Here is a 27,750-nt window from a genome sequence, read left to right as displayed (position 1 = left end):
CCAGGCCATATATGGAAATGGATTTAAACGCCACTACCACTGGCACGTCTAAAAGTATATAAACACAATCTAAACACGGTTTGTGTATTGACAAAATGTTTCCTTTAAAATATAATAAACCTCCCGACCTATGTGTCAGTGCAGCCGGCTAGGTGGAGTAAATCCTCTTTAAAGCTGGCTGGGTGATAACACTGAGTATCTATCGGAGGTCCACGTCACGGAATATATGTCCCATATGACTTAATGGTGCATCGTTATTCATTATTTCGCTCTTGCACAAACAATATCACACGCGAGGATCATTATTCCCCGCAAACTTCACTAGTTGAATAAACAGTTTATCAAGTAGTTACATTCAAGACAACATGACAAACTATATCTAGCGTTCAATGTGTCGCTATTGTCTCGACGAGGGAATGGCGTAAGTATCCTGTCGGACAAAAGAAAGTATACAGAAAATTGGATTTAATAAAAACATTCCAACGTTATGGAAGCGTTACCAGGTTGAACACAGTTCCCGAAACACGGCAGACTTAAGATCCCAAACACAACCATGAAACCTATATGAAGTACATCACCATCGAGAAACCACTTCTTGCTTGTTTCATTTCAGCTACCATCAAACATGGGTGGATACTTTCTTTTGCCCGGCACTTTAGTATACTGTATGAATAGAAATAACATATAGTGTACCGACAATTAACTGCTATCGCTTTTAAATGTGGAATATATATTATTATTAACTGTGAGTGACTGAGTGAGTGAGTGAGTGAGTGAGTGGAGTTCAACGCCGCTTTGAACACTATCTACATGTCATCTTAACCCGGGAGGAAAGCCCGAAGTGAAACCCACGAGCACGGGTATGGTGCAGACAAACCTAGAAACATTATCGTGGAGAACCGAGATTCGAACCCACTATCATAGGTTTCCGGCGGGCCCAAGGGGCGCAACTCGGCACAGCGAATTCAGATAGACAGTTTCGAACTCCGAGCAAGTGTTCTACCTGGGCGACACACATGTACCCCAAACCTCCCTTTTGCCCAGTGTCCATTACCTATAACTTAAGTACTGGCTTCCATACCATCAGCGCTAATTACTGTTAAGTGTTGGCTTCCATTGTCTTTTGTTAATCACCTATCAGCCCCAATCATATATGTTGGCTTACTTTGTTAGCTTCTACCCTTTGGAATTTCCACCTTTTGTTATCTTATTTATTTTGTTGTCCTTACCTGTACATATATGCTGTCTGCCTCATGGCATTCGTTCACCCGATGAATGAGTAAGCATATACTCCGAATAATAAAGAAGTTGACATCCATATGTTCTCTTCCTCACATGTACATCTATCTGCTCCCAGAGACTGATAGTATACGTTGTAGTGGCACTGTGACGCCACGTATTTGCAAAATTCCATTCAACTTACTCAAGGAAATGTTGGATTTCGGCAACAAGGGCCCACTCAAAAGAAAAGGAGTATTGCTGAGTGTGACGTAAAACAACCTAATGCAACCTAGACTTCAATACGATCACCATTATTCCATGTAGACAAGACGAAAGGAAATCAGGGCTACAACAAAGTGGCTGTATGACAGACATCCAGTATATTGCTTTTACCTCTGTTCAGGGCTTTGTCTCTGAGCTCATCTGATCCGCTCGTCGTTCATTGATAATAATCTTTGGTGTGTCAGCATTTTACCCTGGGTGTCTAATGTTATCCCCAAGACACACGCACACAGAGTACCGGAGCCTGTTCCATTGAGTAATCCTAGCGCCGGGACAAGCTTTGCTGCTCAGGTTACTCTGAGTTTCCATTCTGCCCAGGAACAATTATATGGTATTGTGAGGGTCTATTATATCCAGGAACAAGTATATGGTACTGTGAGGGTCTATTCTGTCCTGGAACAAGTATATGGTAGTATGAGGGTCTATTCTGTCCTGGAACATGTATATAGTATTGTGAGGGTCTATTCTGTCCAGGAACAAGAATATGGAAATGTGGGGGTCTATTATGTCCAGGAACAAGTATATGGTACTGTGAGAGTCTATTCTGCCCTGGAACAAGTATATGGTACTGCGAGAGTCTATTCTGCCCAGGAACATTTTTAGTGATCTGGTCGTACACCCATGTATGTTCATTCATGAACAAACGCCTTCGGAAGCAATGTCACTCAATACGCTTCGAATGGCAACACTGATGGCACAGCCGGAGCATCAAACGTAAGTCTAGATATCTGTCCAGATAGTTTAAACTGACTTCATTTCACCACGCTTAACCTTTTACGTTATATCAAATTGATAGTCGCAAAAGTGGTCGGGTGCGTCACGCTCATTGGGACCCTCGATCCATCAGTAGACATTGCATATGTATAAAGGTCGATTATATATCAATGTCTGCAGTAGCTCGAGATCTATGCATAACTAATATAGAATGCAAAGCGAATTTAATGCGCGTGGCGATCTTGTTTGGTTTAATAAAGTGTGTGTAAACGTCTCTCGCTTTCGTGAGATTCCTTCGGTTATGCCTTGTATGAATGACGTCTCGCATTTTTTTATGAATGAAAAAAGTAGTCCCGGTGTGACAGAGGTCACGGTTATCCAATCAAAACGAATAAAACTAGGTCAACCTTGTACAACACACGTGTGACGTACGGATTTAGTATCTTACCACCTGTATCTTCACCATGTAAGGTAATAAAGGATATTCTGAAGACCGATTCTGCCCGGGAACAAGTATTTGGTACTCAAAAGGCCTATTCCCGCCGGGATAGGTACGGGAACAAATTTTGCCAAGAAACCTTACTGGATAGAAAAATAGTTATCCTTTGATTTCAGTCGACTTCTCATGGATATTGTGACTGGGGTGTAACACTTGACCATCTTTCCATGCAGAACATGAAATATAGGGAAGACCTGTCGCTTGGATGGAAAGCTTGTTTTGTACAGTAGTGTAATGGTTCTTCCAGCTGCACACCTTTGGGTAATTCACATATCACTGTGAAATTGATACCCCCAGCGCTTTATGAGCCTACACAAAACTGAAGTTGCAAGGAGATGTGAGTCATTTAATGGTGTTTAGTTACATTACTCTTACGAGAATAAACGGAAGGAGCTGGTAACTTGAAACTGTAATACTGTGTTCAAGTATGAAGCTATTTCTGATGATGTTACCATGTGCTCCTACATAGTCGCCATTTCCAAAATAGCGTCATGCAATCATTGTGTTGGATGTAGTCTATAAAGGATTGAATTACTTATTAAGTTGATTTTTTTTTGTTCAGTTCAGGAGGTACATAGTCATCGTATCACAAGAGGCATCAGATAACATGGTAAATGTCATGAGAAAATTGACGTCATATTATATGACAGTAAGTAACGTATGTAACGCTGTAATAAATGTATGAGATATCGATTAAATTAATCAGCCTACTTTATGGTTATTCTCCATAAATTTCACTTTTTAGTAAAAGAAATTATTGTTCTGTTTCTTCTTGCAAGGAAAAACACGATATCGTAAATGTCTTTCAGTATATTTCTGTATAATTTAAAACATGGTTTTATTCCTTTAAAGTGTGTTACGTAAATGTGTCTTTTTGCTGATATCAATAAGTGATTCCGTAAGAAGTTGTTTGTACCTCCAACATAGATATATTGTTTTGTAATAATAAAATGACCGAAGATACATTTACAAAAGCATTAAATTCGTCCCAGAATTCTTTAGCATGAGAACATTCTAAATATAAGTGGGCAATGTTTTCATTGTCTGAACTGCAAAATGAACACAGGTTGCTGTCAACCAAGTTCATCTTTAACAATACCGTTATAGTGTATATAATTTTGTATATAAATTGAATTGAAATTCTAATAGTTTTGTATCTAGTGAAGATTTCCTCTTTTGTGAAAATACATATTCCCAATTAATTTGATTGTTAAATTCTCGTTCCCACTTCCCAATTAGATGATGAAATAAAGTTATCATAAAATATACTTGAACCTTTGCTTGTCTTAAGTGAATCATGCCATGGAGGAGAAATGTTTAATTGCATTGTGTTTAGATTTGTAGCATCATGCACACAATCTCTCCATGGCTTAGGGATGTTTAAGAGCAAACAGTTATAACCTGATAAAGTACCTTTTATGCCATGCATCACTTTTAACTCAGGAAATGGAAGAAAGCCGTTCAAGTTACATAAATTCTTTCAATGGCAACCCCTTGTATACCAATTTTACAATAATAAAATCTGAAATTTACATTTATGTTTGCACGACAATGGTTGCATTAAAATTTCATTAACATTGTTTTCGTTTATTACGAACGTTTTTATATATTTGTTCCAAGCGTCTAATGTGTCTGCCCCAAATGGGTTAGTGATATGGAAGTGTTTTTGAATATTAGCGCCCAAACAGAAAATATATTAAAAGGGAAAGCCTGAAAGATGGTAGCGTTTTGGTTTAGAAATATATCGTTTGACACACGCTAAATTAAGTGAGTAAATAACCATTGTAATATCAACCATCTTCATATTTTCTAACTGGGTATCTTTCTTTCGATTACATATAAAGTTGAATATAAATGCTGTTTATTTAATATTTTAAAAAAAAACTCTTTTGGGGGATTTGGTAAAGCAGATAATAAATGAACTATAGTTTGTTTTTTTAATAAATTTTTATTCAGTATAAATGAACTATAGTTGACAATGCCAAGGTTTGTATTACGATTATTTTCCTTATCAATGTCAAGTTGAGTTTCCGCCAGTTTGAAAGAATTCTTTTATTTGTTTCCAGTCCTTTTCTCGTGTTGATAACCCAAAGGTTTTTCAAATCAGCGTTTAGTTTAATATCCCAGTACATCGAAATCTACGTTATGCCAGTCCGATGTTCAATCAGAACATCCCTGCCATTGAACCTTTAGCTTTAGCTTTGTCAGTATTAATTTGTAAGCCAGACATTCTATGGAGCTTGTTTATTGTTCTTACTGTTTCATTTAGAGACGTCGCAGACCCGTCTAGAAATAGTTCGGTGTCATCTGCATATTATATATATCTACTATATACGTGCTCACTTTCTCCAAGACTATACCTTTCATATTTGTATTATTTCTTGCCATTATACCTGGCATTTCTGCGACCAAATGAAACAAATATGGGGAAATAATATTAAAGTGGCAAAATATGGGATCTCCTTGTCTACATCTTCTTTCTTTGTCGAAAATGATGACAATTGACCGTTTTGTATAAAACAAGAAGTAGAGTTTGAAATCAAGAAATTACTCATATTTGCATATAAGTTCCAAAACCACTTTATCTAGAACATTCATAATGAATCGTTCAGAAACTGTACCAAAGGACTTTTCAAAATCAATAATATTAATAGGCCTCTCGGCTTTAATATGTTTGTTTCAAAGATGATGTCATATAGGAGTCGAATGTTACCTACCTGGGATAAATCCATTTGATTATCGTGGATAAGGAGATCCAGTGTCTTTTCATCCTATTTGTTATACAAGTGGTAATAATATTATATAAAGCATTTAAAAGAGAACTGGGCCTCCATTTTTTAATAAACGTCTATCGTTATTTGGTTTAGGGATGCATGTTATATAGGAGAGACACCAGAAATGGGCTTCACACATTGTACCCATGTCGGGAATCAAACCCGGGTCTTCGACGAGCGAACGCTTTAACCACCAGACTAACCGACCGCCCCGTCGGGTAAGATTGAAGAATGAACAGTGAGATTACAAAAAGACCTTCAAACGCCGGAAATAGAGTAGAGAGAGAGAGAGAGGGGGGGAGACAGAGAAACAGTCACGCACACTGAAGACATATTCACGGACACGCGGAGACTACACAGTCACGCACACACACACACACACACACACACACACACACACACGCACACACACTACAGAAGACTTCAGCTGACGGACGGACGTACCACCAAACCCGCCTGGTGTTCACCCCTGGTACTGTTCATGTTGAAATGCGGTTACATTTCCTTCAAAAAATGTCTACTTTACAAAGGCTACATAACTGACCAATGTAAACTGAGGAGCAAAAGAAACTATACCTCTCAGTTGTTTTTATCATGTTTGATCTTTGATTGAAAATATCTCAAGTTAGCGATTTTATATGCAAAACAATTACTGTACTGACGCTGTCAGCACTAAAAAAAAGTAGTTCCACATGTTTTTTGTTAAAAAATATTATTTGACATAAAACTATTAAAATTCTTTTTTGTGCATAATACATAACCGATGTTAGGTATCTTTGACATCTTAGCTTTGAAGAGCAATATATTTGCCTTTTTCGGGACAAATTTAAAGTATTTCAAAGATGGCAGGAGTCATGTGGTTACAATTTCATTTCTTACCCCAGTCTTCATTGAACCAATTTATTTTTACACAACATTACGCGGCCTCAGTTTACCCTTTTTTAAACTGTGGCAGGAATGAGTAATGGTTAAATAGAAATGATCAAACTTAACAACGGGTCTTTCAATTTTCAATAACATACAATACTAAGTCGGTATACTTTCTTTTGCCCCTCAGTTTAAAGTGAGTGAGTTTGGTTTTACGCCGCTTTTAGCAATATTCCAGCAATATCACGGCGGGGGACACCAGAAATGGGCTGCACACATTGTTCCCATGTCGGGATTCGAACCCGGGTCTTCGGCGTGACGAGCGAACGCTTTAACCACTAGGCTACCCGACCGCCCCCTCAGCCTAAAGGCAATATAAGTGCACTGCCAGCTAAGTAGAAAGGTTTATTCATTTTGTACAACCCTAATAGCTGCTTAACCAAAGAAGATCCTTCATATACTGACACACATTAAAAATGCATTATCGATATTTTTGTAATATTTTTCACCAAGGCCCAAAAAATCGAATTAACTTCATGTCTTTTGGAATGAGATGCCATTACGCGTTTTAGATATCGTTCACTTTTCAAAAGGATAAACTTGGTTAATAACTGAACTTTATACATTAAACACTGTGTTAATGAGTAAAATTCTGCTTGAAAACATGATGTGATTTTCATGATATGTTTCCAGGTAATAAAAGCTTTTCTGTGTTCCTCAAAACCCATTCCTAGACGCATTGTTCTGTTAACGGGCAATATATAAAAACGAATTAAGAAAATATGACATTAAACTGCCCTTTATCTTTGTTGACGAATATAAGTAATTATAGTATACTTCAGGTATTTTGGAGCTATGTCTTGTTATGTATGGTCTTTTTTCTAATATTTATTAATGATAATTTGACAAGGAATATGAGGGCGAATAAAAGAGAATTTTGTAAAAGAGACCCTTTTTAATACGAATGTATTGGTGCGTTCTTGTGCGAGAATATGTTTGTTCATATCCCACAAATTGATTTTTACTAATATTCTTAATGTCAGACTAATAAACGCGACAAAACCCTTTCCATATATATATCAAAGAGTAAAAGGGCAAACAAATGATCATAATTTTAACTTGAATGTATTGAAGCGTCCTTCTACCAAATGTGAGCTTTCTATAAATCTTTTTTCAAATAAATATTAATGTCAGCTTACTAAGGGATAAAAAAAGGGAGAATAGGTGATGACATTTCTTTTCAAAAGCAACTTGAACAATCGACTAGGACAAACAACGCTCTTCGTTCATTGGTCAAATCAGTGGAGTGAACAGAGCCGCTTTGAATGGTATTTGAGTTGCCTCACAGTATATGTTAGAAGTCACTGCCTTCGTGGGGCAGTTGATTAGAGACCTCAAGCTTCTGCAAATGATAATGACCAAATATTAGGGTTTCAATAAGGGAACATTTACACTTTATATGAAGCACAGTTACTTTTTCCCGTAAATATATGTTAATTTTGTATTACCTCTGCTTCGTTGAAAAGCCAGACATTCTGCTGCTTAGAGTGAGAGTGAGTATGGTTTTAATGCCTTTTTAGCAAAATTCCAGCAATATCACGGCGGGGGACACCAGAAATGGGCTTCACACATTGTACACATGTCAGGGATCGAACCCGGGTCTTCGGCGTGGCGAGCAAACGCTTTAACCACTAGGCTACCCGACCGCCCCTCTGCTGCTTAGAAGTAAAGAGCAAATGTGTTTAATTCCTAATCCCGGCCCCAGCAATAGGACAGGGTCTTTAAACAACTGAATCAAGATCTGGGTGCTCAGAAAAGGGAGGGGCGGTCGGGTAGCCTAGTGGTTAAAGCGTTCGCTCGTCACGCTGAAGACCTGGGCTCGATTCCCGACATGGGTACAATGTGTGAAGCCCATTTCTGGTGTCCCCCACCGTGAAATTGCTGGGATATTGCTAAAAGCGGCGTAAATCCATACTCACTATCTCACTCAGAAAAGGGGCGCATATTTTAAGAGTCATCATTTAGCCTGACTACAGGATCCTGTTTAACCCAGACAGACATGGGCTTACAAGACCTGATGGATTGGGTGTTCAGGCAGTGACTTGGTAGCCCCGAATACCTGCAAGATTGCTGATGTGGTGTTAAGCAATACTCACTCACCCGCAAACTTGGTGACTTGGCTGCATACCAAACATGTCACACTTGAATGTATTGAAGCGTCCTTCTACCAAATGTGAGCTTCCTATAAATCGTCTTTTTTCGAATAAATATTAATGTCAGCTTACTAAGGGATAAAAAAAGGGAGAATAGGTGATGACATTTCTTTTCAAAAGCAACTTGAACAATCGACTAGGACAAACAACGCTCTTCGTTCATTGGTCAAATCAGTGGAGTGAACAGAGCCGCTTTGAATGGTATTTGGGTTGCCTCACAGTATATGTTAGAAGTCACTGCCTTCGTGGGGCAGTTTATCAGAGACCTCAAGCTTCTGCAAATGATAATGACCAAATATTAGGGTTTCAATAAGGTAACATTTACACTTTATATGAAGCACAGTTACTTTTTTCCGTAAATATATGTTAATTTTGTATTACCTCTGCTCCGTACAAAGGCAGGCATTCTGCTGCTTAGAGTGAGTGAGTATGGTTTTATGCCGCTTTTAGCAAAATTCCAGCAATATCACGGCGGGGGACACCAGAAATGGGCTGCACACATTGTACCCATGTCGGGATTCGAACCCGGGTCTTCGGCGTGACGAGCGAACGCTTTAACCACTAGCTAGGCTACCCGACCGCCCCCTCAGTTTAAAGGCAATATAAGTGCACTGCCAGCTAAGTAGAAAGGTTTATTCATTTTGTACAACCCTAATAGCTGCTTAACCAAAGAAGATCCTTCATATACTGACACACATTAAAAATGCATTATCGATATTTTTGTAATATTTTTCACCAAGGCCCAAAAAATCGAATTAACTTCATGTCTTTTGGAATGAGATGCCATTACGCGTTTTAGATATCGTTCACTTTTCAAAAGGATAAACTTGGTTAATAACTGAACTTTATACATTAAACACTGTGTTAATGAGTAAAATTCTGCTTGAAAACATGATGTGATTTTCATGATATGTTTCCAGGTAATAAAAGCTTTTCTGTGTTCCTCAAAACCCATTCCTAGACGCATTGTTCTGTTAACGGGCAATATATAAAAACGAATTAAGAAAATATGACATTAAACTGCCCTTTATCTTTGTTGACGAATATAAGTAATTATAGTATACTTCAGGTATTTTGGAGTTATGTCTTGTTATGTATGGTCTTTTTTCTAATATTTATTAATGATAATTTGACAAGGAATATAAGGGCGAATAAAAGAGAATTTTGTAAAAGAGACCCTTTTTAATACGAATGTATTGGAACGTTCTTGTGCGAGAATATGTTTGTTCATATCCCACATATTGATTTTTACTAATATTCTTAATGTCAGACTAATAAACGCGACAAAACCCTTTCCATATATATATCAAAGAGTAAAAGGGCGAATAAAAAATGACAATTTTAACTTGAATGTATTGAAGCGTCCTTCTACCAAATGTGAGCTTCCTATAAATCGTCTTTTTTCGAATAAATATTAATGTCAGCTTACTAAGGGATAAAAAAAGGGAGAATAGGTGATGACATTTCTTTTCAAAAGCAACTTGAACAATCGACTAGGACAAACAACGCTCTTCGTTCATTGGTCAAATCAGTGGAGTGAACAGAGCCGCTTTGAATGGTATTTGGGTTGCCTCACAGTATATGTTAGAAGTCACTGCCTTCGTGGGGCAGTTTATCAGAGACCTCAAGCTTCTGCAAATGATAATGACCAAATATTAGGGTTTCAATAAGGTAACATTTACACTTTATATGAAGCACAGTTACTTTTTTCCGTAAATATATGTTAATTTTGTATTACCTCTGCTCCGTACAAAGGCAGACATTCTGCTGCTTAGAGTGAGTGAGTATGGTTTTATGCCGCTTTTAGCAAAATTCCAGCAATATCACGGCGGGGGACACCAGAAATGGGCTGCACACATTGTACCCATGTCGGGATTCGAACCCGGGTCTTCGGCGTGACGAGCGAACGCTTTAACCACTAGCTAGGCTACCCGACCGCCCCTCAGTTTAAAGGCAATATAAGTGCACTGCCAGCTAAGTAGAAAGGTTTATTCATTTTGTACAACCCTAATAGCTGCTTAACCAAAGAAGATCCTTCATATACTGACACACATTAAAAATGCATTATCGATATTTTTGTAATATTTTTCACCAAGGCCCAAAAAATCGAATTAACTTCATGTCTTTTGGAATGAGATGCCATTACGCGTTTTAGATATCGTTCACTTTTCAAAAGGATAAACTTGGTTAATAACTGAACTTTATACATTAAACACTGTGTTAATGAGTAAAATTCTGCTTGAAAACATGATGTGATTTTCATGATATGTTTCCAGGTAATAAAAGCTTTTCTGTGTTCCTCAAAACCCATTCCTAGACGCATTGTTGTGTTAACGGGCAATATATAAAAACGAATTAAGAAAATATGACATTAAACTGCCCTTTATCTTTGTTGACGAATATAAGTAATTATAGTATACTTCAGGTATTTTGGAGTTATGTCTTGTTATGTATGGTCTTTTTTCGAATATTTATTAATGATAATTTGACAAGGAATATAAGGGCGAATAAAAGAGAATTTTGTAAAAGAGACCCTTTTTAATACGAATGTATTGGAACGTTCTTGTGCGAGAATATGTTTGTTCATATCCCACATATTGATTTTTACTAATATTCTTAATGTCAGACTAATAAACGCGACAAAACCCTTTCCATATATATATCAAAGAGTAAAAGGGCGAATAAAAAATGACAATTTTAACTTGAATGTATTGAAGCGTCCTTCTACCAAATGTGAGCTTCCTATAAATCTACTTTTTTTCGAATAAATATTAATGTCAGCTTACTAAGGAATAAAAAAAGGGAGAATAGGTGATGACATTTCTTTTCAAAAACAACTTGAACAATCGACTAGGACAAACAATGCTCTTCGTTCATTGGTCAAATCAGTGGAGTGAACAGAGCCGCTTTGAATGGTATTTGAGTTGCCTCGCAGTATTTGTTAGAGGTCACTGCCTTGTGGGGCAGTTTATCAAAGACCTCAAGCTTCTGCAAATGATAATGACCAAATATTATGGTTTCAATAAGGAAACATTTACACTTTATATGAAGCACAGTTACTTTTTCCCGTAAATATATGTTAATTTTGTATTACCTCTGCTTCGTACAAAGGCAGGCATTCTGCTGCTTAGAGTGAGTGAGTGAGTGAGTGAGTATGGTTTTACGCAGCTTTTAGCAATATTCCAGCAATATCACGGCGGGGGACACCAGAAATGGGCTTCACACATTGTACCCATGTCAGGAATCGAAACTTGGTCTTTGGCGTGACCAGCGAACGCTTTAACAATTGGTTACCCGACCGCCACCTGCTGCTTAGAAGTAAAGAGCAAATGTGTTTATTTCCTAATACCAGCCCCAGCATTACAACGGGGTCTGTAAACAACTGAATCAAGATCTGGGTGCACAGTAAAGGGGAGCATATTTTAAGAGTTATCATTTAGCCTGACTACAGGATCCTGTTTAACCCAGACAGACATTGTCTTACAATACCTGGATTGGGTGTTCAGGGGTGACTTGGGTGACCCAGCAAAGGTTTTTTTTAAGTAGACACACGTTGCAAAAAGATGCCCAACTCTGTCTCTTACACCTCATCTTTTTAATGCATACAACGTATGACAATGATATTATTTACAATGCATGATTTATTAAAATTATTCTAAAAAATAAATCCTTGAGAATCGTCCAGATGACATCTGTATGGCAATGAATCACGCTTACTTCCTCCCACCATGAACTCTTTCTTGTGAGGGTGAAGGGTGTTAATGTTCAAAACTGCCCCTCGACAAACAATTGCCAAATATGTTATCTTGAGAACCACCATAATTTATCCTGATCTTTTTTGTGAATCCAACAAATAACTATGTTGTAAAAACTTCTTAATCATCGATATTTTCAAAAAGCAACAACTGCCAATGTTCTTCATGATCTTGACCAAAATTTAGGTTCGCCCCCTCCCTCCCCCAAATGGTAACTGTGGTCCCCTGATTCTTCCCCCACGAAAAGTGATCAGCCCCATGATAAATGATCAGCCCCAGCCCATCGTCTTGAGGCAATATCTCACAATACAAGGGGCACCTATTCATATGTATCTTTCAGAATTCTGGATTTGATATTGTGCAGCCTGATCATTGCACTGCAGTCTTTAATGCAACTTACTCCATCTCAGTCAGGTCTCTCCTCTAGTTCTTACACTTGATGCAGATCCTCTTCAATTGAATCCTGCTCCTGGAGTCCAGTAACACAATGGCCAACTCTGTTTATAGCCAGAATGAGGGCAAGTTGTTTTAGTCCCCCATTAAAAAGAATTATATTTCTGGTCCGGCTCACATCATTTTCAACCCAACAAAAGACCGAAAAATATTACTTATATTTTTTGGCCTTAAATATCTAAGATCTGAAGAATCCATCATGTTCACAGTTCAAAATGGCAGTGCATCTGTTACTTCCTCTTGACGGTGGGTTTATCAAAATGCTGCTTCATCCCGCCACCCTTGGCAGCGTGGAACTTGAGATTCTGAGCTGTGTCAGATATCCAGGGGGAATCAAATTGGGTCGTGTCCTGGTCAAGTAAGTGTGTGTACTTTGTCCGTCCAGAACGACCAAAATTCTTGACCTGCAAGCAATATTAACAATGTCAGTACCAACTAAAAATTAATACAGGCAGTACTGGGTCCAACCTTATGGAAGTTTGAGGCATGAAAAAAAGGTTACATAAAAGTGGCTGGGACAGCAAAATATGATACAGTCCTAATACCAATTCAGCCAACCCAGCCTTTAATGAAATGACTAGCCCCTAACATGTGTAATGCATACTATTTCAGTTCATTTTAACTTAGTTTTCAATCAAACCTTCCTTTGTGTGTCTTTTGTGTGTCTGCAGTAGTAGCAAAACATTCTGTACGCAAATTGTTTCGAAATGTTTGCCTAACCATTTTAAATACAGTGAGTGAGTGAGTATGGCTTTACGCAGCTTTTAGCAATATTCCAGCAATATCACGGCAGGGACACCAGAAAAGGGCTCCACACATTGTACCCATGTGGGGCACTGAACCAGGGTCTTCGGGGTGACGAGTGGCTACCCCACCGCCCCATGTAACTACAGAGTAAACCTGGTAAATACAGAATGTTCAGACACTGTTACCTGTGGTTGAGTCTGAATACATACCTGCATGACTTTAGGCAAGATAGTTTTGTCAAAGTGATCTTCCAGTGTTGGAGCGGAGAAGTCTCTCTTGAAGACGCCTTCGTCGTCGTCCTGCAACACGAACAAGAGCTACAACAACCTGTCTACTCACAAAGACAAGATTCATATCATAATAAATGACACATAACCTTTCAGAGTTTGAAATTCCTTGTATCATTTTGACACTGGAAAGATTAAAATCCTCCTGGCACAGTTAAGGTTAGTTCCTATTGCCTGAACATGAGGAAGGGCACATTACCAAATCATGTTCGTTTTAACAAAAAATACCTTGTGACGATGTTTATTATCATGATTAAAGGAAGCAGGGAATAAGATGTTTATTATCATGATTAAACAATGCAAGGAATAAAGGAACTTTCACTCATATGGACACTGATAAACACATGGACACTGCCTAAAGCATCATACGCTTCACAAGATTAACCAAGGGTTTCAGAAACTGCTTATTCTCTAACAATGGAAAAGCTATTATTCTCCAGTTAGAGTGAGTGAGTATGGTTTTACGCCGCTTTTAGCAATATTCCAGCAATATCACGGCGGTTCTCCAGTTAGAAGATGGATCAAAAGTACTCTTCTTGTTGCCACATTTAATCTGTAAAGTACACACCTGAAACAAATTTGAGAATGCCATGTGGCACACTTGACAAAAACTATATTTCTATTCCTGCCTTGTGTTTGAATTTGTCTCAACATGCTCAATTCAAGTCAAAATCTACAGTATTTGAGTGGGGAGGTGAAATTGGGTTTAAAGTCGTGTCCAAGATTATTGCACTTATATAACGATGTGTGTGTGTTTGTACTAGTCGGGACTCATGCCAATTTATAATACCAGCTCACTGAGATACCATGCCTCAGTTTAACATGAATACCCAACTCAGACACAGTATACTGACTCCGAGCCGACCAGTCCTTGTTTTAACCCCTTAATGCTGTGCGACAGCCAGGGGAACAACAAGTACCATCTTTTAACATCTTTAAACATCTTTTGGTATGACGCGGACGGGGATCGAACCCTGGACCTTCCGCTCTCCGGGCGGATGCTCTACCACGAGACCACTGAGGCGGTCGAGTAATTGAATAATTATTGCTTAAAGACCCAAAAGGCAATATTAGAGCTTACACATGTCAGATTGTAAATAAACAAGTAGGACACGACAAAGGCAGTGGTAAGAGCACCAATCCATGCAAACCTACAGAATGTATTTCAGCAGACTAAATTGCCCCCAAGGAAATAAGTGCACACCTGTATTTGAAAATACCTACAAGCTAGCATATATTTCGGTATATCCATTTGAAGAAACAGTTCTACACATCAACAGCAATCTTCAAACCCACATCCATGTGGACTTCAAAGTCAATATCATTACATCAAAGTTCTGTCACAATGATGCAAGAACAACAGTATTTCCCACTGACCATGAAGAAGGCTCCTCTGTGGTAGTACTTCTGCAGGAACTTGTACTTCCCCTTCGGTGCCTTGTTGGTCACCTGTCTGGGGTTGTTGCGGAACTCCACGCGACGTTCCTCCTCTGTCATGCCCCGCACCTTCTCAATCTCAGTCTTCTCCTTCTCAGTGCTGGAAATACATGGTTAATTACCATCACATTCCCCACCTTCACATTGTGAGTATCAGAGCTCCAGATAAGCTGCGTATCTGCGTAAAATACGCATCAGAAATGGTGTTGTGTGGGTTCGAGAGCTTTATAGGACTCAAAAATACCACGATACTTCCACAAGAAAGTGTGATGGCAAATGATCATGATGTAACTGTCATCGTGGAGTTTGGCAAGGTTGACGGAATGTCCATTTATAATTTCAAAATAAGTTGCTGTTTTGCTAATCGAATACGCAGGGTTACTTCACAATATTTTGATGATATGCACAAGTTTTATTTCTGTAGCGTATCTGTAATGTTCGTTGCGTATTTGATACGCTTGGATTTTATTTTACTGCATATTTCTACAGTTTGCAGGGACTAGATGAATAGTGTTTTTAAATATTTAACTTAAATACCCACATGTGTAAAAACTAGTGGGTAACAGAAATTTGAATACCAAGATAGAATTACTGATACCCAATGATTTTAAAATGCATGGGTAAAATACCCACAACACCAAAAGCTTATCTGGAGCTCTGGACTATGTGACCATATATCTTTGAATATTCATGAAAAATATGACAGAAGAAAAACATTGCTACAGTGATATATCCTGGTATATTTGAAATAGGAGTGAAAAAAACTAAGCTGATTCTCTCTCCTTGTGATCAGCAAACACATTATTATACATTTTTTTAAAAAGAAGATTAAGACAATATTGAAAATAACCTGTGTTCAGGAATTTCAAAACTGATTCCATTTAAAGTCCATTTATACTGTGCCAAATTCCTTTTTGCTAAGTGAAACCATCATTACCCTAGTCAATGGATCAGTGTGCAGTCAATTTTTATTCTCAACTCCCTGGAAAGTATACAACCCAAGCTACCTATGACTTTCATCCTGCATTTGCTAGCAAGCATTATTGTAAGACAAAATCCAGTTAGAAGGTATCAGTCACATTACCATCCAATCCTACCTGGTACCCATTCACTGCTGGATTACCATAGGCATATTTAGCTACCAACATTGCTTAACTTTGCCTGATTTGTGATCTGGGCGATGTTCACAGGACCACATGTCACCACGTGTTCACTGATCCGACAACCAAAGATGATTTTTAATCAGCAGGTACCTTGAATCTCTGGTTTATTGTCATCCTGCATTTGCTAGTAAGACAAAATCCAGTCCTCAACAATAAGTGTCAGCGATAAGAGAATCTCTCCAACACTAGGTACTTACTTCTCCCTCTCTTCTCTATCTCGCTTGAGTCTCCTCAACTCTCGGACCTTCCAGGTCTCGTACTCCTCCTCATCATTCTCATCATCTGTGGGCACCAGGTCCAGGGCATCCTTCATCTTGCGCTGTTCCTCCACCTCCCGCCGTGCCTCGTCCTCCACCATCTGCAGACAGCACCAGGTCAAGTATACTTGTATTTATACGACATAGGATGTATGAATTTACAATGGATAAATAGCAATACAATCAAGACTCTCAATGACTATATTCTGCATACCATGTAACTTTAAACCACAACATGCACTACTATATCATAAGGATCATATCTGTCTTAGATCTCCACATCATATCATCAATAAGATCCCCACATTTGATGGTGAAGTGAGGTGAAATGGGGTTTAATGTGCGTCCAAAATTATTGCACCTATAGAGAGATGTATGTGTTTCTGCCTGTCTGTCTGTGTGGATCTGTCCGTCCGCCTGCCCGCCCGCTTGGACTGATCCGGACTGATGTCGATTTATAGTGCTAGCCCAGTATACTGACTCCAAGCCAACCAGTCCTTGTTTTAGCCCCTTAATGCCAAGCGCCAGATAGGGTAACCCACATTTGAAAACACACTGGCTTCATCATATCAACATTACTTGACATAAGTAATTTTCTCGAGAACTCTTTCTTTGTGAGTGAGTGAGTTGGGTTTAACGCCGCTTTTAACAGTATTCCAGTTATATCACGGCGTGTCAGCTTAATGTGGGAGGAAAGCCCGAAGTGATGCAGGTCTCAGACGTTTACCACTTCGGTGAAACCCACGAGCACGGGTATGGTGCTGACAAACCTAGAAACATAATTGGGGCGAACCAGGATTCGAACCCACAATCATAGGTTTCTGGCGTGGCCAAGGGATGCAACTCTGCACTGCGGATCGCGGCGCCTAAGATGACTGGTTTACCCGTGCCCCTTCTTTCTTTGTACTTGAAACATGTGTGACATGGCGTGGAATGTTGCTGTAATCAAATAGTGGATGCTGTGTCACTACTTAGTTGTTGGTCGTGTCACAGCAATGGAAAGTTTCGAGTGTGGGTTCTGGTATAACATCCCTCCGCTATACCTATGGTCATACTGGATACCATATAATTATCAATATAGGTAGATATGCAGCAATTGGGCTGTCATATCTCAACTAGCGCTTGACATTTCCAGTTCCTTTGGTCATGTCTGCAAACATGTCTGGAACAATGTTGCAACTGTCTAGCGTCTATAGCGATGTCTACAAGTGTCCAGTGGCTGCAACCATGTCTGTAAAAATATCAGTTAAATGTCTACGATTGTGTCTGTAACAATGTCTGCAACTGTCTAGTGTCTGCAACCTGAAACATGTCAATAACAATGTCTGCAGTCCAACCTTGAGAGTCTGTTTCCTCCTGTCCTCGGCCATTTTCTTCATATCTGTCTCCTGGTCCCGATATTTCTGCTCTTCTCTCTCCTTCTCCTGGATAGTGATACGATCCCTCCTGAAGGACATGAATCAATACCACTGTGACTACTCAACTCAAACAAACATTTCCAAAATACTGCCCACCGTCAAACTATTGTTCCTTGTCACAAATCAATCTCATTAAAATCAGATCTTAGTTCTCGCTACCGCTAAACAAAGATCTGAGGACATCCCATTACGGGTCACATCAGAACGACCTTGCGCAAACTTTGACCAACCAATGGAATGACCAATAAGAAGGCAGCTTTCTCGTGCTTTATGGCACAAATTTCAAATTGAAGACTACGCTTCGAAACATATTTTGACAAATTCTCGATTACAAATTTGAAACCTGAACAAAAACAACATAGACGGTCTAGATTGTAAGGATTCAGTTGTTAAACCCGTAACTATCGTTCGGAATACCCCATGTTAAAGTTTTCGAGATTGCATGATTAGAAATCACATTCCGACTGTCACTTACATAATCTGGTAAGCAACGCACTGATCGGTCTGATGAAAGGTCGTTCTGATGTGACCCCTAATGGGATGTCTTCAGATCTCTGTTTAGCGGTAGCGAGAACTAAGGTCTGATTTTAATGAGATTGTGTCACAAATATAATTCCAACAGGTCTGTGCGACATCAATAGGTTCCTATCATTAATCAAGTTGTAAATGTTTCCACCAATGGCCGACTATTTCACTTGTTTGTAGCCTTGTGCAACAGTCAGCAATGTCTCAGCTACATCGGCAGCCTGTAAAGAATCAAGTCTGGGCCTGACAAACCAGTGGCTGACGTGATGAGCAACATCCCACAACATCGGGGAACAAGGACAAAGTCAATTCATTGACCTAGCACCCCATCCCAGGGCTCTAACCTGGAGTCCCCACAGAATGACCGGCATGAATTTTTGGGAACCTATTCCAACCCAGAATAACCACAGTTTGAACAGCATATATTTCTGGGGATCTATTCTAACCCAGAATAACCATGGTATGACCTGCATAGATTTCTGGGGACCTATTCTAACCCAGAATCACCATGGTATGACCAGCATAGATTTCTGGGGACCTATCTAACCCAGAATCCCCACGGTACGACCAGCATAGATTTCTGGGGTCCTGGGGAAATATTATGATGGGTCAAATCTTGGGTGAATCATTAAGGCCCCACCAGGGATCTATCCAGCCCTGCTCAGAGGCCGATATTCAGCCCCAAGCAAATGTCATTCAAAATTCTCAAATTAAAATTTGAAATTCCCAATTCATGTTAATATATATAACTAATACTTGTTAGTAATAGCTAATTTTACAGCTTTGTAGAGATAACCTGTATTTCACTGATAACAGAACCAATACATAGGTTTTGATGTTTAGTTTAATATTATTGAATTGATTGAAAGCTCAAAATACAATGCTTAATTACCTCCGAATTTAAGAAAATATTTAAAATAAATCCCAATTTTGACCAAAATAACGACTTTCTCCTAAATTGCATGTCAGGGGCACATAGTCTAAAATGCCACTCGGTTTAGAATGTGGTCAAACCCCTGCGGACTTGACACCAAGTTTACAGAAAAGTGGCTGAAGTTAGTTCATACTTCCTGACAAAAACAGGTTTCAGCCTCGGCCCTGTCTCCTCTTCGGAGTCAGTGTACTCCTCATACTCGGATGACTCCTCCTCGCTCTCTCCCTCCGACTTCTCGTCCTCTCGCCCCAGCACCTCCTCTTGCTGGAAAAACATAGAGCATTCTGTTATTTGCTTTTAAAACAGATTTCACAGATGGTCACATGAAATAACGTAATGCTATTCCTTTGAACCTATCCTGTGGACAGGTCATTAGAAGCAAGGCATCTGAAAGAATTGTAAATAGTGACTTAAAAATGACCTGCAGAGAAATGTATGAGAAATAAGATTACTATTATTTCACAGCAAACCTTGAACCTTTTCTTTGAAGAATATTTGTGGCCCAGAATCACATAGGATCTGACACTTCATTCTTTGTAGTGCCAAAAAGTATGTACCATCAACTCTGTTCCTGTAGGACCGCCCCCATGGTCTGGTAGTAGAGGTCAGGGGTTCAATCCCAGCCATGTCATACCAAAAGACGTTAACAGATGGTACTTGTTACCCCGCCTGGCTCTTGGCATTAAGGGGCTAAAACAAGGACTGGTCGGCTCAAAGTCAGTATTCTGTGTCTGAGTGGGGTATTCATGTTATACTGCGGCATGTCAGTGGGCTAGCACTATAAAATCAGCATCAGTCCGGACAAGTACAAGCAGCCACACACCCACACCCGTGAATGCACTTTGCTATATAAGTGCAATAATCTTGGACGCAATGTTAAATTCCATTTCACCTCGTCTTTCCTGATGCAATTTCAGGGACAGACAAAATATCTACTTATCAAGAATTCTACTAATCTGAATTACATGGTTCCAACCATTTCATCATTTACATGTTATACAATCATATAGATACAAAACACAGGAGAGTTTTGAGAAAAAGAATCACATGTGATGACTTTAATCACTTTAACATAGCACATGTTAAAAAAACAACTTGTTCATTGATAAACAGATACTACTCACAGTAACCAGCAATCACTCACAGTTAGGAAAGGTCACATTCATGTTGACAAAACGATCACTTGCAAAATCATAGCAATAACTAATAGGACAGCGTATCTAGCTGGCTTCCGGACTAGCGACTATGCAAGGGGGCTTTCAGTTCTTGTTACAGAATTGTACACTACATTATCGCGGTAGTTAGTTTATAATAGATCGTAATGGCGCACGCTTACAGACCTATTAAATATGTCATATGCAAAATGTTTCTTGTTCTTTGCTTAATTTTTATGACACATTAATTAGGATTGATCGATGCTGATTTTCTTTACCAAGTTCAGTAAACAAAGTACCTGTCATTAGCGACTCAAGGGCAGGCAACTCTATATTATGGCGGTATGGCTATTTTGTGGTGTGATACGTGTGGATTATGTTTTTTACTTCACTTCCTGTTGTGGATTACGTATAATCAGTATGCATACGACCTAGTTTGGGTCAAGGGACTTTGTCTAAACAAATGGGTTCTTTTGTAATCAATTTCGAATTGAGGTAGGGGTAATCCCACTTTAAAAACATTCCGTTAACGTGTATACTTAGGAGTAGCCTTGATGTAGCGCAACGAGTCCTGTATTCGATCAAGCGATGAAATATTGTGCTTAGCTATGCATAAGTAAACAGTCGACAGGGGGTGTGGATTATGACATTTACAGATTCCGTGATAATACAGACCCTGCGATGATATAGTCATACTATTAGTTTATTTCATCTGCTCAACACATACCTCCACTTCATCCTCTCTTCTCTGTAGTGCACGCTGCCTCAACAAAGCCCTACGACGTTCAATTTCCTGAAACACAAGAATTCATCTTTTAAGTCTATATCACATAAATAAACATATCTGTCATTCCTACACACATCTTCCCGAGGCAAGAGAGTTAACTGACTTTAAAAGTCCAGTTTCCACCCTTGCCGAACTAGGCTGGAATTCCTGGGCTCGATCGTAGCGCCACCAGTGGCTATTACCAGTCATGTCCCTTCTAAGCCTCTCCTATGGACCAATCAGATTCCACCTCTCGTTTCACTTGCGTTTGCTTCACTCAAAGTGGTGGCGCCCGGTCAGTTAGATCTGATCGACAATCAAGATCTATATTCTGATAAAACGGGTCTTACATCGCGAAATGCATCAAATCACGTGAGCACCTTGATTAAAAACATGTAAACATTTGGAAAATATCTGCAGACAACGAGTTGGCGGTGAACATGTTTTGCAAATCCTGCAGTCGACCGAAATCTGTACGACAGTGTACGAACCGGATTTCGATTTCGGTGAGCGATTTTGATTGGACTATGCATAGGCTTGTTAGTCCAGCCAAAATGTAACTCCATAATACCAGCCTAGTTCGGCAAGGGTGGAAACTGGACTTTTATGGTCAGTTAACTCTCTTGCCTCGGGAAGATGTCCTACACATCACTTTTATTACTATGCCTGAACTCAGACAACAACGTTTGTAATATCGATTACTGACAGTAGATCCAGTATTATTTCATACTGTGTAAGTGAGTATTGTTCTACGCTGCTTTGAGCATGTTGAGCAATATTCCAGCAATATCACAGCGGGGAACATCATATTGTATTGTATTATTTGTTGTTGAACGCCCCACTCAGCAATATTCAAGCTATATGACGACGGTCTGTAAAAAAATTGAGTCTGGACCAGACAATCCAGTGATTGACATCAAGAGCATCGATCCACACAATTGGGATACGATGACATGCATCAACCAAGTCAGTGAGCCTGACCACCCAATCCCGTTTGTTGCCTCTTACGACAAACAAATTCTCCTTTTAAATGGACTTTACACATTGTACCCATGTGGGGAATTAAACCCAGGTCTTTGGTATGAGCGTACACTTTAACCACTAGGCTACCCCATCCCTCCTTATTTCATATTGTATTCAAATATGGGTGTGCATGTTGATGCTGGAGAATATTTATAAACGGCAATTAGCAATTGTGGTTTGAATAAAGAGTGGCTTGACTTTGGGCATTTATCTTCGGTACAGACATTGGTACCCAATTAAAAAAAATACTCTAAAAATGCTAGTACCTTTTTCAAGTAAGTCACTCATTTGATGAAGGCACTAGTATCTTAAAGTCAGTAATTACAGTCAATTTGGTTTGTCATCAGTTTGTACTATATTTCAAGTGTGATGAAACGCATTCTATGACAAGTAAAACCAAAGCAGAATTGTACCAAAAACTATCAAATACATACATCTGGCAGAAAAAAATATCACAGCTCTTACTTCATCATCCAGTTCTTCCTCTTCCTCACTGCTCTCCTCCTCATCCTTACCACGACCTCGATCATCTTCATCCTCAGACATGTACTGAATGATCTCGGGTTCAATGACCTCCCGTCGATGACGTGCAACTCTGCAAGTGTGGTTACTGAGTTAAATGTCTGCTGAAGCTGGGTGAATCCCATGCCCAGTCCTCAAGATGCAATGTTTGCAATTAATATCTGCATTAGGTACAATGTTACCATGTTTACAACCATGATTAATTTGCTTGATCACATTTATATATGATTGTGATCAACATGATCGATGAGCATCACACATTGTACAGATACAATAAAATGCTAGGTATCCACGAATACAAAATTTACCCACCAACAAAGAAGTTACTGCAGATTATCGAAAATAAGATGTTGGTTATATTAGTTTTTTATAATTATTAAAATGCATCAGCTCACTTAAATAAATATGTACATGATGTATCAGGATATGGGTCACAAAATCATAAGTTGGATGATTTTGGTTGATCTGTAACAAACTTTGCTTATATTAACCAATTATTTCTATAACTGCAAAATTGCACACAGAGCTAGAAACAAATCACAGATAACAACAGCACTGCAAAAGTCATATCAACCTGTCATCTTCATCGTCACTGTCAACGACCTCTCTTTCCTGCAGTCTTCTTAATCTTCTGTCTTGAATCTCAGTTGCTGTAGTTTCAACTTCTTCAGTTTCCTCAACAACTATCTTTTTCTTTTGTGCAAGTTCAAACTGTCCTTGTTCTTCATCACTGCTGCTTTCTGGGGCATAGTCTGGCCGTTTGCCCGTCACATATCGTGTGACCTTAACCTTCTCCATAGCAATATCACCTGTGTGAAAAGGCAAATAGCTTCTAATTCTTTGTACATCTTTCACAAGACATCTGTGTAATCACATATTTCTGCATTGCCAAACTGTTCTAAAATAACCATGACAAGTTTACAATCATGGAGAATTTCTATATGGCAAAGCTTGGCATAAATACAAACTCTTTAATTGTCACTAAGCACTTGGTGCACCCATTGTAGTTAACATTTTCATATTTCTCTCTAAGTAAAGTGTCTGTTCCATGCCATGGTCACTTTTTTTGCCAAAAAATAGAAACTGATACCGAGGTGGGAATCCAACTCATTCACGTTTTCCAGTTCAAATACATTCTCAATCAAAACATTTGGTGTATTGAAGGAAAATGGATTTGAAACTAGGGCTTAATTCTCTTTTCGAAGGAAAATAACCAATGTGCATTCTGATGATTGTGGATGCTTGTACGTGTGTGTGTTTGTGTGGCTGCTTGTACTAGTCAGGACTGATGCCGATTTATAGTGCTTGCTCACTGAGATACCATGCCGCGGTTTAACTTTAACATGAATATCCCATTCAGACACAGTATACTGACTCCAAGCCCACCAGTCCTTGTTTTAGCCCTTTAATGCCGAGTGCCAGACAGGGTAACAACAAGTACCATCTTTTATCGTCTTTTGGTATCACGCAGCCGGGGATCAAACCCCCTAAAAAGGACATAGCTACAATTTCACCGCTACAGTGACTCATCACTGTCTCACCCACCAAACAGGACATATCTACAATTTCAAAGCTACTGTGACTCACCACTGTCTCACCCACTAAACAGGACAGCTACAGTGACTCACCACTGCCTCACCCAGTAAACAGGACAGCTACAATAAATCACCACTGTCTCACCCAGCTGGTTGGTTTGTTGTTTAACACCGCACTCAGTAATATTCCAGCTATATGACAGCGAAATAATCGAGTCTGGACCAGACAATCCAGTGATTAATATCATGAGCATCCATACACACAATTGGGATTGATGACATGCATCAACCAAGTCTCACCCAGTTGGTTGGTTTGTTGTTTAACACCGCACTCATTAATATTCCAGCTATATGACAGCAAATAATCGAGTCTGGACCAGACAATCCAGTGATTAATATCATGAGCATCCATACACACAATTGGGATTGATGACACGCATCAACCAAGTCCGGGTCTGACCACCCGATCCTGTTAATCGCCTAGCATGGATTGCTGAAGACCTATTCTACCCCGGAATCTTCACGGGTCTGTCTCGCCCAGTTAACTGGACAGCTACAATTTCATAGCTAGTGACTCACCACTGCCTCACCCAGTAAACAGGACAGCTACAATTTCACAGCTACAGTAAATCATCAGTCTCACCCACTAAACAGGACAGCTACAATTACATAGCTAGTGACTCACCACTGCCTCACCTGGTAAACAGGACAGCTACAATTTCATAGCTACAGTGACTCACCACAGCCTCAACCAGTAAACAGGACAGCTACAATCTCACAGCTACAGTATCTCACACACTACACAGGGATTCAGTGGTCACGCTCTTTGACTGGTATAATTGTGTTTCCTAATACTGCAATTGCACACGACATTGATCATGCTATCAACCACTGGTTTACCTTGTCCAGACTCAATTTACAAGATGCCGTGCTGTAACTAGAATATAGCTAGCTGTTACTTGGAACAACTAGCACATTTGTATTGAAAAGTCCTAATGTTATTCGTCATGTTCATGTTTGAATGAAAATCTTCCAAGACACTTACCTTTTTCATTCCGAATGGGAATGGCACCAGCCGTGGACTGGATAGGAACTTTCGGTCTGTTCGCCATCGTGACGCTTCTGTTACTTTTAACTGAAAGGTTGTTGACTTCTGATACAAATAGGTCTAAAACAAGAGAAAACTGACAATGTGTACGACACGATAGGTGTCAGGCGCTTCACGCCTGTCTGATATTACACGTAACTTGAGTTCTTATGGTCCCGTCCGAACCGGAGAAACTATGTATGGTGGACCTATTTAGACATAATGAAGATGATTAGGATATCTCCAGCATGAGGGTAACTAGACGCTGGACATTTTCTCGACCCGTGTTAACGGAAGTGAACAGTTATCTGCCCTTGGGTCGTTTAAATTGTGGATTTGTTTGTTAACTGAAAAGAAACAAAACGCGTTTTATGGTATGCATTCATTTATCTTTCGTTTTTATACTGAATGTTCAATATGCAATCCATACACTATGATTTTCTTTTATCACACTCCGTATTCTTCTTGAAAAAATGTACGGTTCCGTATGATTGCTTGTTTCAAGCAGAGACCATATAATTATTATATGGTCTCTATTTCAAGGAACACCATCTCGCCAGATTTCTTTGAATGACAGAGATACAAAGATGCATAGCTTCGCTGTTTTATGGCCACGAAATGCTCAAATAAGTTGTTGTTAAAACTTGCGTACCAGATTCGCTGATCGTGGTTTCGAATCCAACATTTCCGCCTGTTGTTTGAAAAATTGGGCTCATATTTTTTATTACTTAAAAGACATTTCTGGGCTTTTGTTGCAGGTTTGCACAATCGGTCTCAGCCCGTAATCCCCAAGACCACGACTTTGAGGAAATGTTGCACTGATGAATAATTAATTAAGTGATGACACCTCTCAGTTCTGGTCATACCCCATTTGTTAGACAGGGGAGGGAAGATGTGGCTTGTCAAAACATATGAGATTTACCTGTTGTGTTAATGGACCAGTCCTATTAATAGACTTAGATCAAACAAATAAAAACCTTAACTTAATGTATAAAATAATTCATCTAATCAGAAACAATAGGATTATGTATTGTTTTGTTTTCTACCCGTATAGATTTAACTAATGAACCATTTGATCATGAAAACAACGTAATATTCTTTACGTTCCCACCACATGTTTTTACAGTTCCGACTAATAGTAAATTAATTCTGGATAAAAATGTAAAGGAACAGTTTCACTTTGAATCATATTTAGAATGTATACAAAACAAGGATTTACGTAAGGAGAACTCAACCGTGGCATTTGTAATCTGACAAATGGGGTGAGACCTCAGTTCCTACAAATGATATATGTTTCTTGTTTATTGAGACTTTGTGAATATATAAGGAGTGAGTGAGTGAGTATAGTTTTACGCCGCTTTTAGCAATATTCCAGCAATATCACGGCGGGGGACACCAGAAATGGGCTTCACACATAGTGCCCATGTCGGGAATCGAACCCGGGTCTTCGGCGTAACGAGCGAACGCTTTAACCACAAGGCTACCCGACCGCCCGAATATATAAAGAGACAGCTAAGATTGGGTTGTTGGGGGATGGATTGTAGACAAAAAGTCACAAACACTTTTTGTAAACCATTATTGATTCCACTTTAATAATCAAATCAACATGTTGTCATGGTAGGCAATGCGCATACAAAATGTCGTCACATGATTTGGTAATGTGTTTCCATATTTGTCGTTGTTTCGTTTCTACAATCCCTAAATAATATCATTGACCTAACCTTTCAGTTTTAAGAGACGAAGGGTTAAACTTGAAAAAAATAACAAGTTGTTCCTTGTTCGGCATTTTTTAGCAATGAGATTCAGATGTAGCATTCAACATGTACACCATTCAGAATGATTTATTTGGGAACACTTTATGTATGATGATGATGATGATGATGATGATGATGATGATGAAGTTGTTGAGCATATTTGCCATACATTGTATATGTATGTACACCATTGATGACATATATTTGTTTTCTGGACGTCTGACATTGTCAATATTGATATTTAACATACTCAAATGAAATATATCATAAATGCTTAGCAACAAAAAGTGCTGAATAGTCTTATTTGTATTGGTGTTATTTACCTTACTTTCGAAGCGATCTACTAACAATCTCTATATTTCG

At 39.1% G+C, this 27,750-nt stretch overlaps 1 protein-coding gene across 1 annotated transcript; it reads right to left on the bottom strand.

Moving 5' to 3' along the window:
* Positions 1–12,150: 12,150 nt before the first annotated feature.
* Positions 12,151–25,940, bottom strand: LOC124150774 (microfibrillar-associated protein 1-like). Its single transcript, XM_046522841.2, has 10 exons — positions 25,592–25,940; positions 23,586–23,820; positions 22,955–23,084; positions 21,428–21,493; positions 19,680–19,810; positions 18,007–18,115; positions 16,610–16,770; positions 15,190–15,349; positions 13,735–13,824; positions 12,151–13,182 (listed from the first exon to the last, which is right to left on the bottom strand). Exons 1-10 carry the CDS (start codon positions 25,656–25,658, stop codon positions 13,009–13,011), a joined length of 1,323 nt encoding a protein of 440 aa, XP_046378797.1. The 5' UTR covers positions 25,659–25,940; the 3' UTR covers positions 12,151–13,008.
* Between the last annotated feature and the right edge of the window lie 1,810 nt (positions 25,941–27,750).

The sequence above is a fragment of the Haliotis rufescens genome, unplaced genomic scaffold (assembly GCF_023055435.1).
Source record: "Haliotis rufescens isolate VD_foot unplaced genomic scaffold, xgHalRufe1.0.p SCAF_6, whole genome shotgun sequence".
Lineage (NCBI taxonomy): Eukaryota > Metazoa > Mollusca > Gastropoda > Lepetellida > Haliotidae > Haliotis > Haliotis rufescens.
Note: the sequence above shows the minus strand (reverse complement) of the source record. Positions and strands in the feature narration are given on the sequence as shown.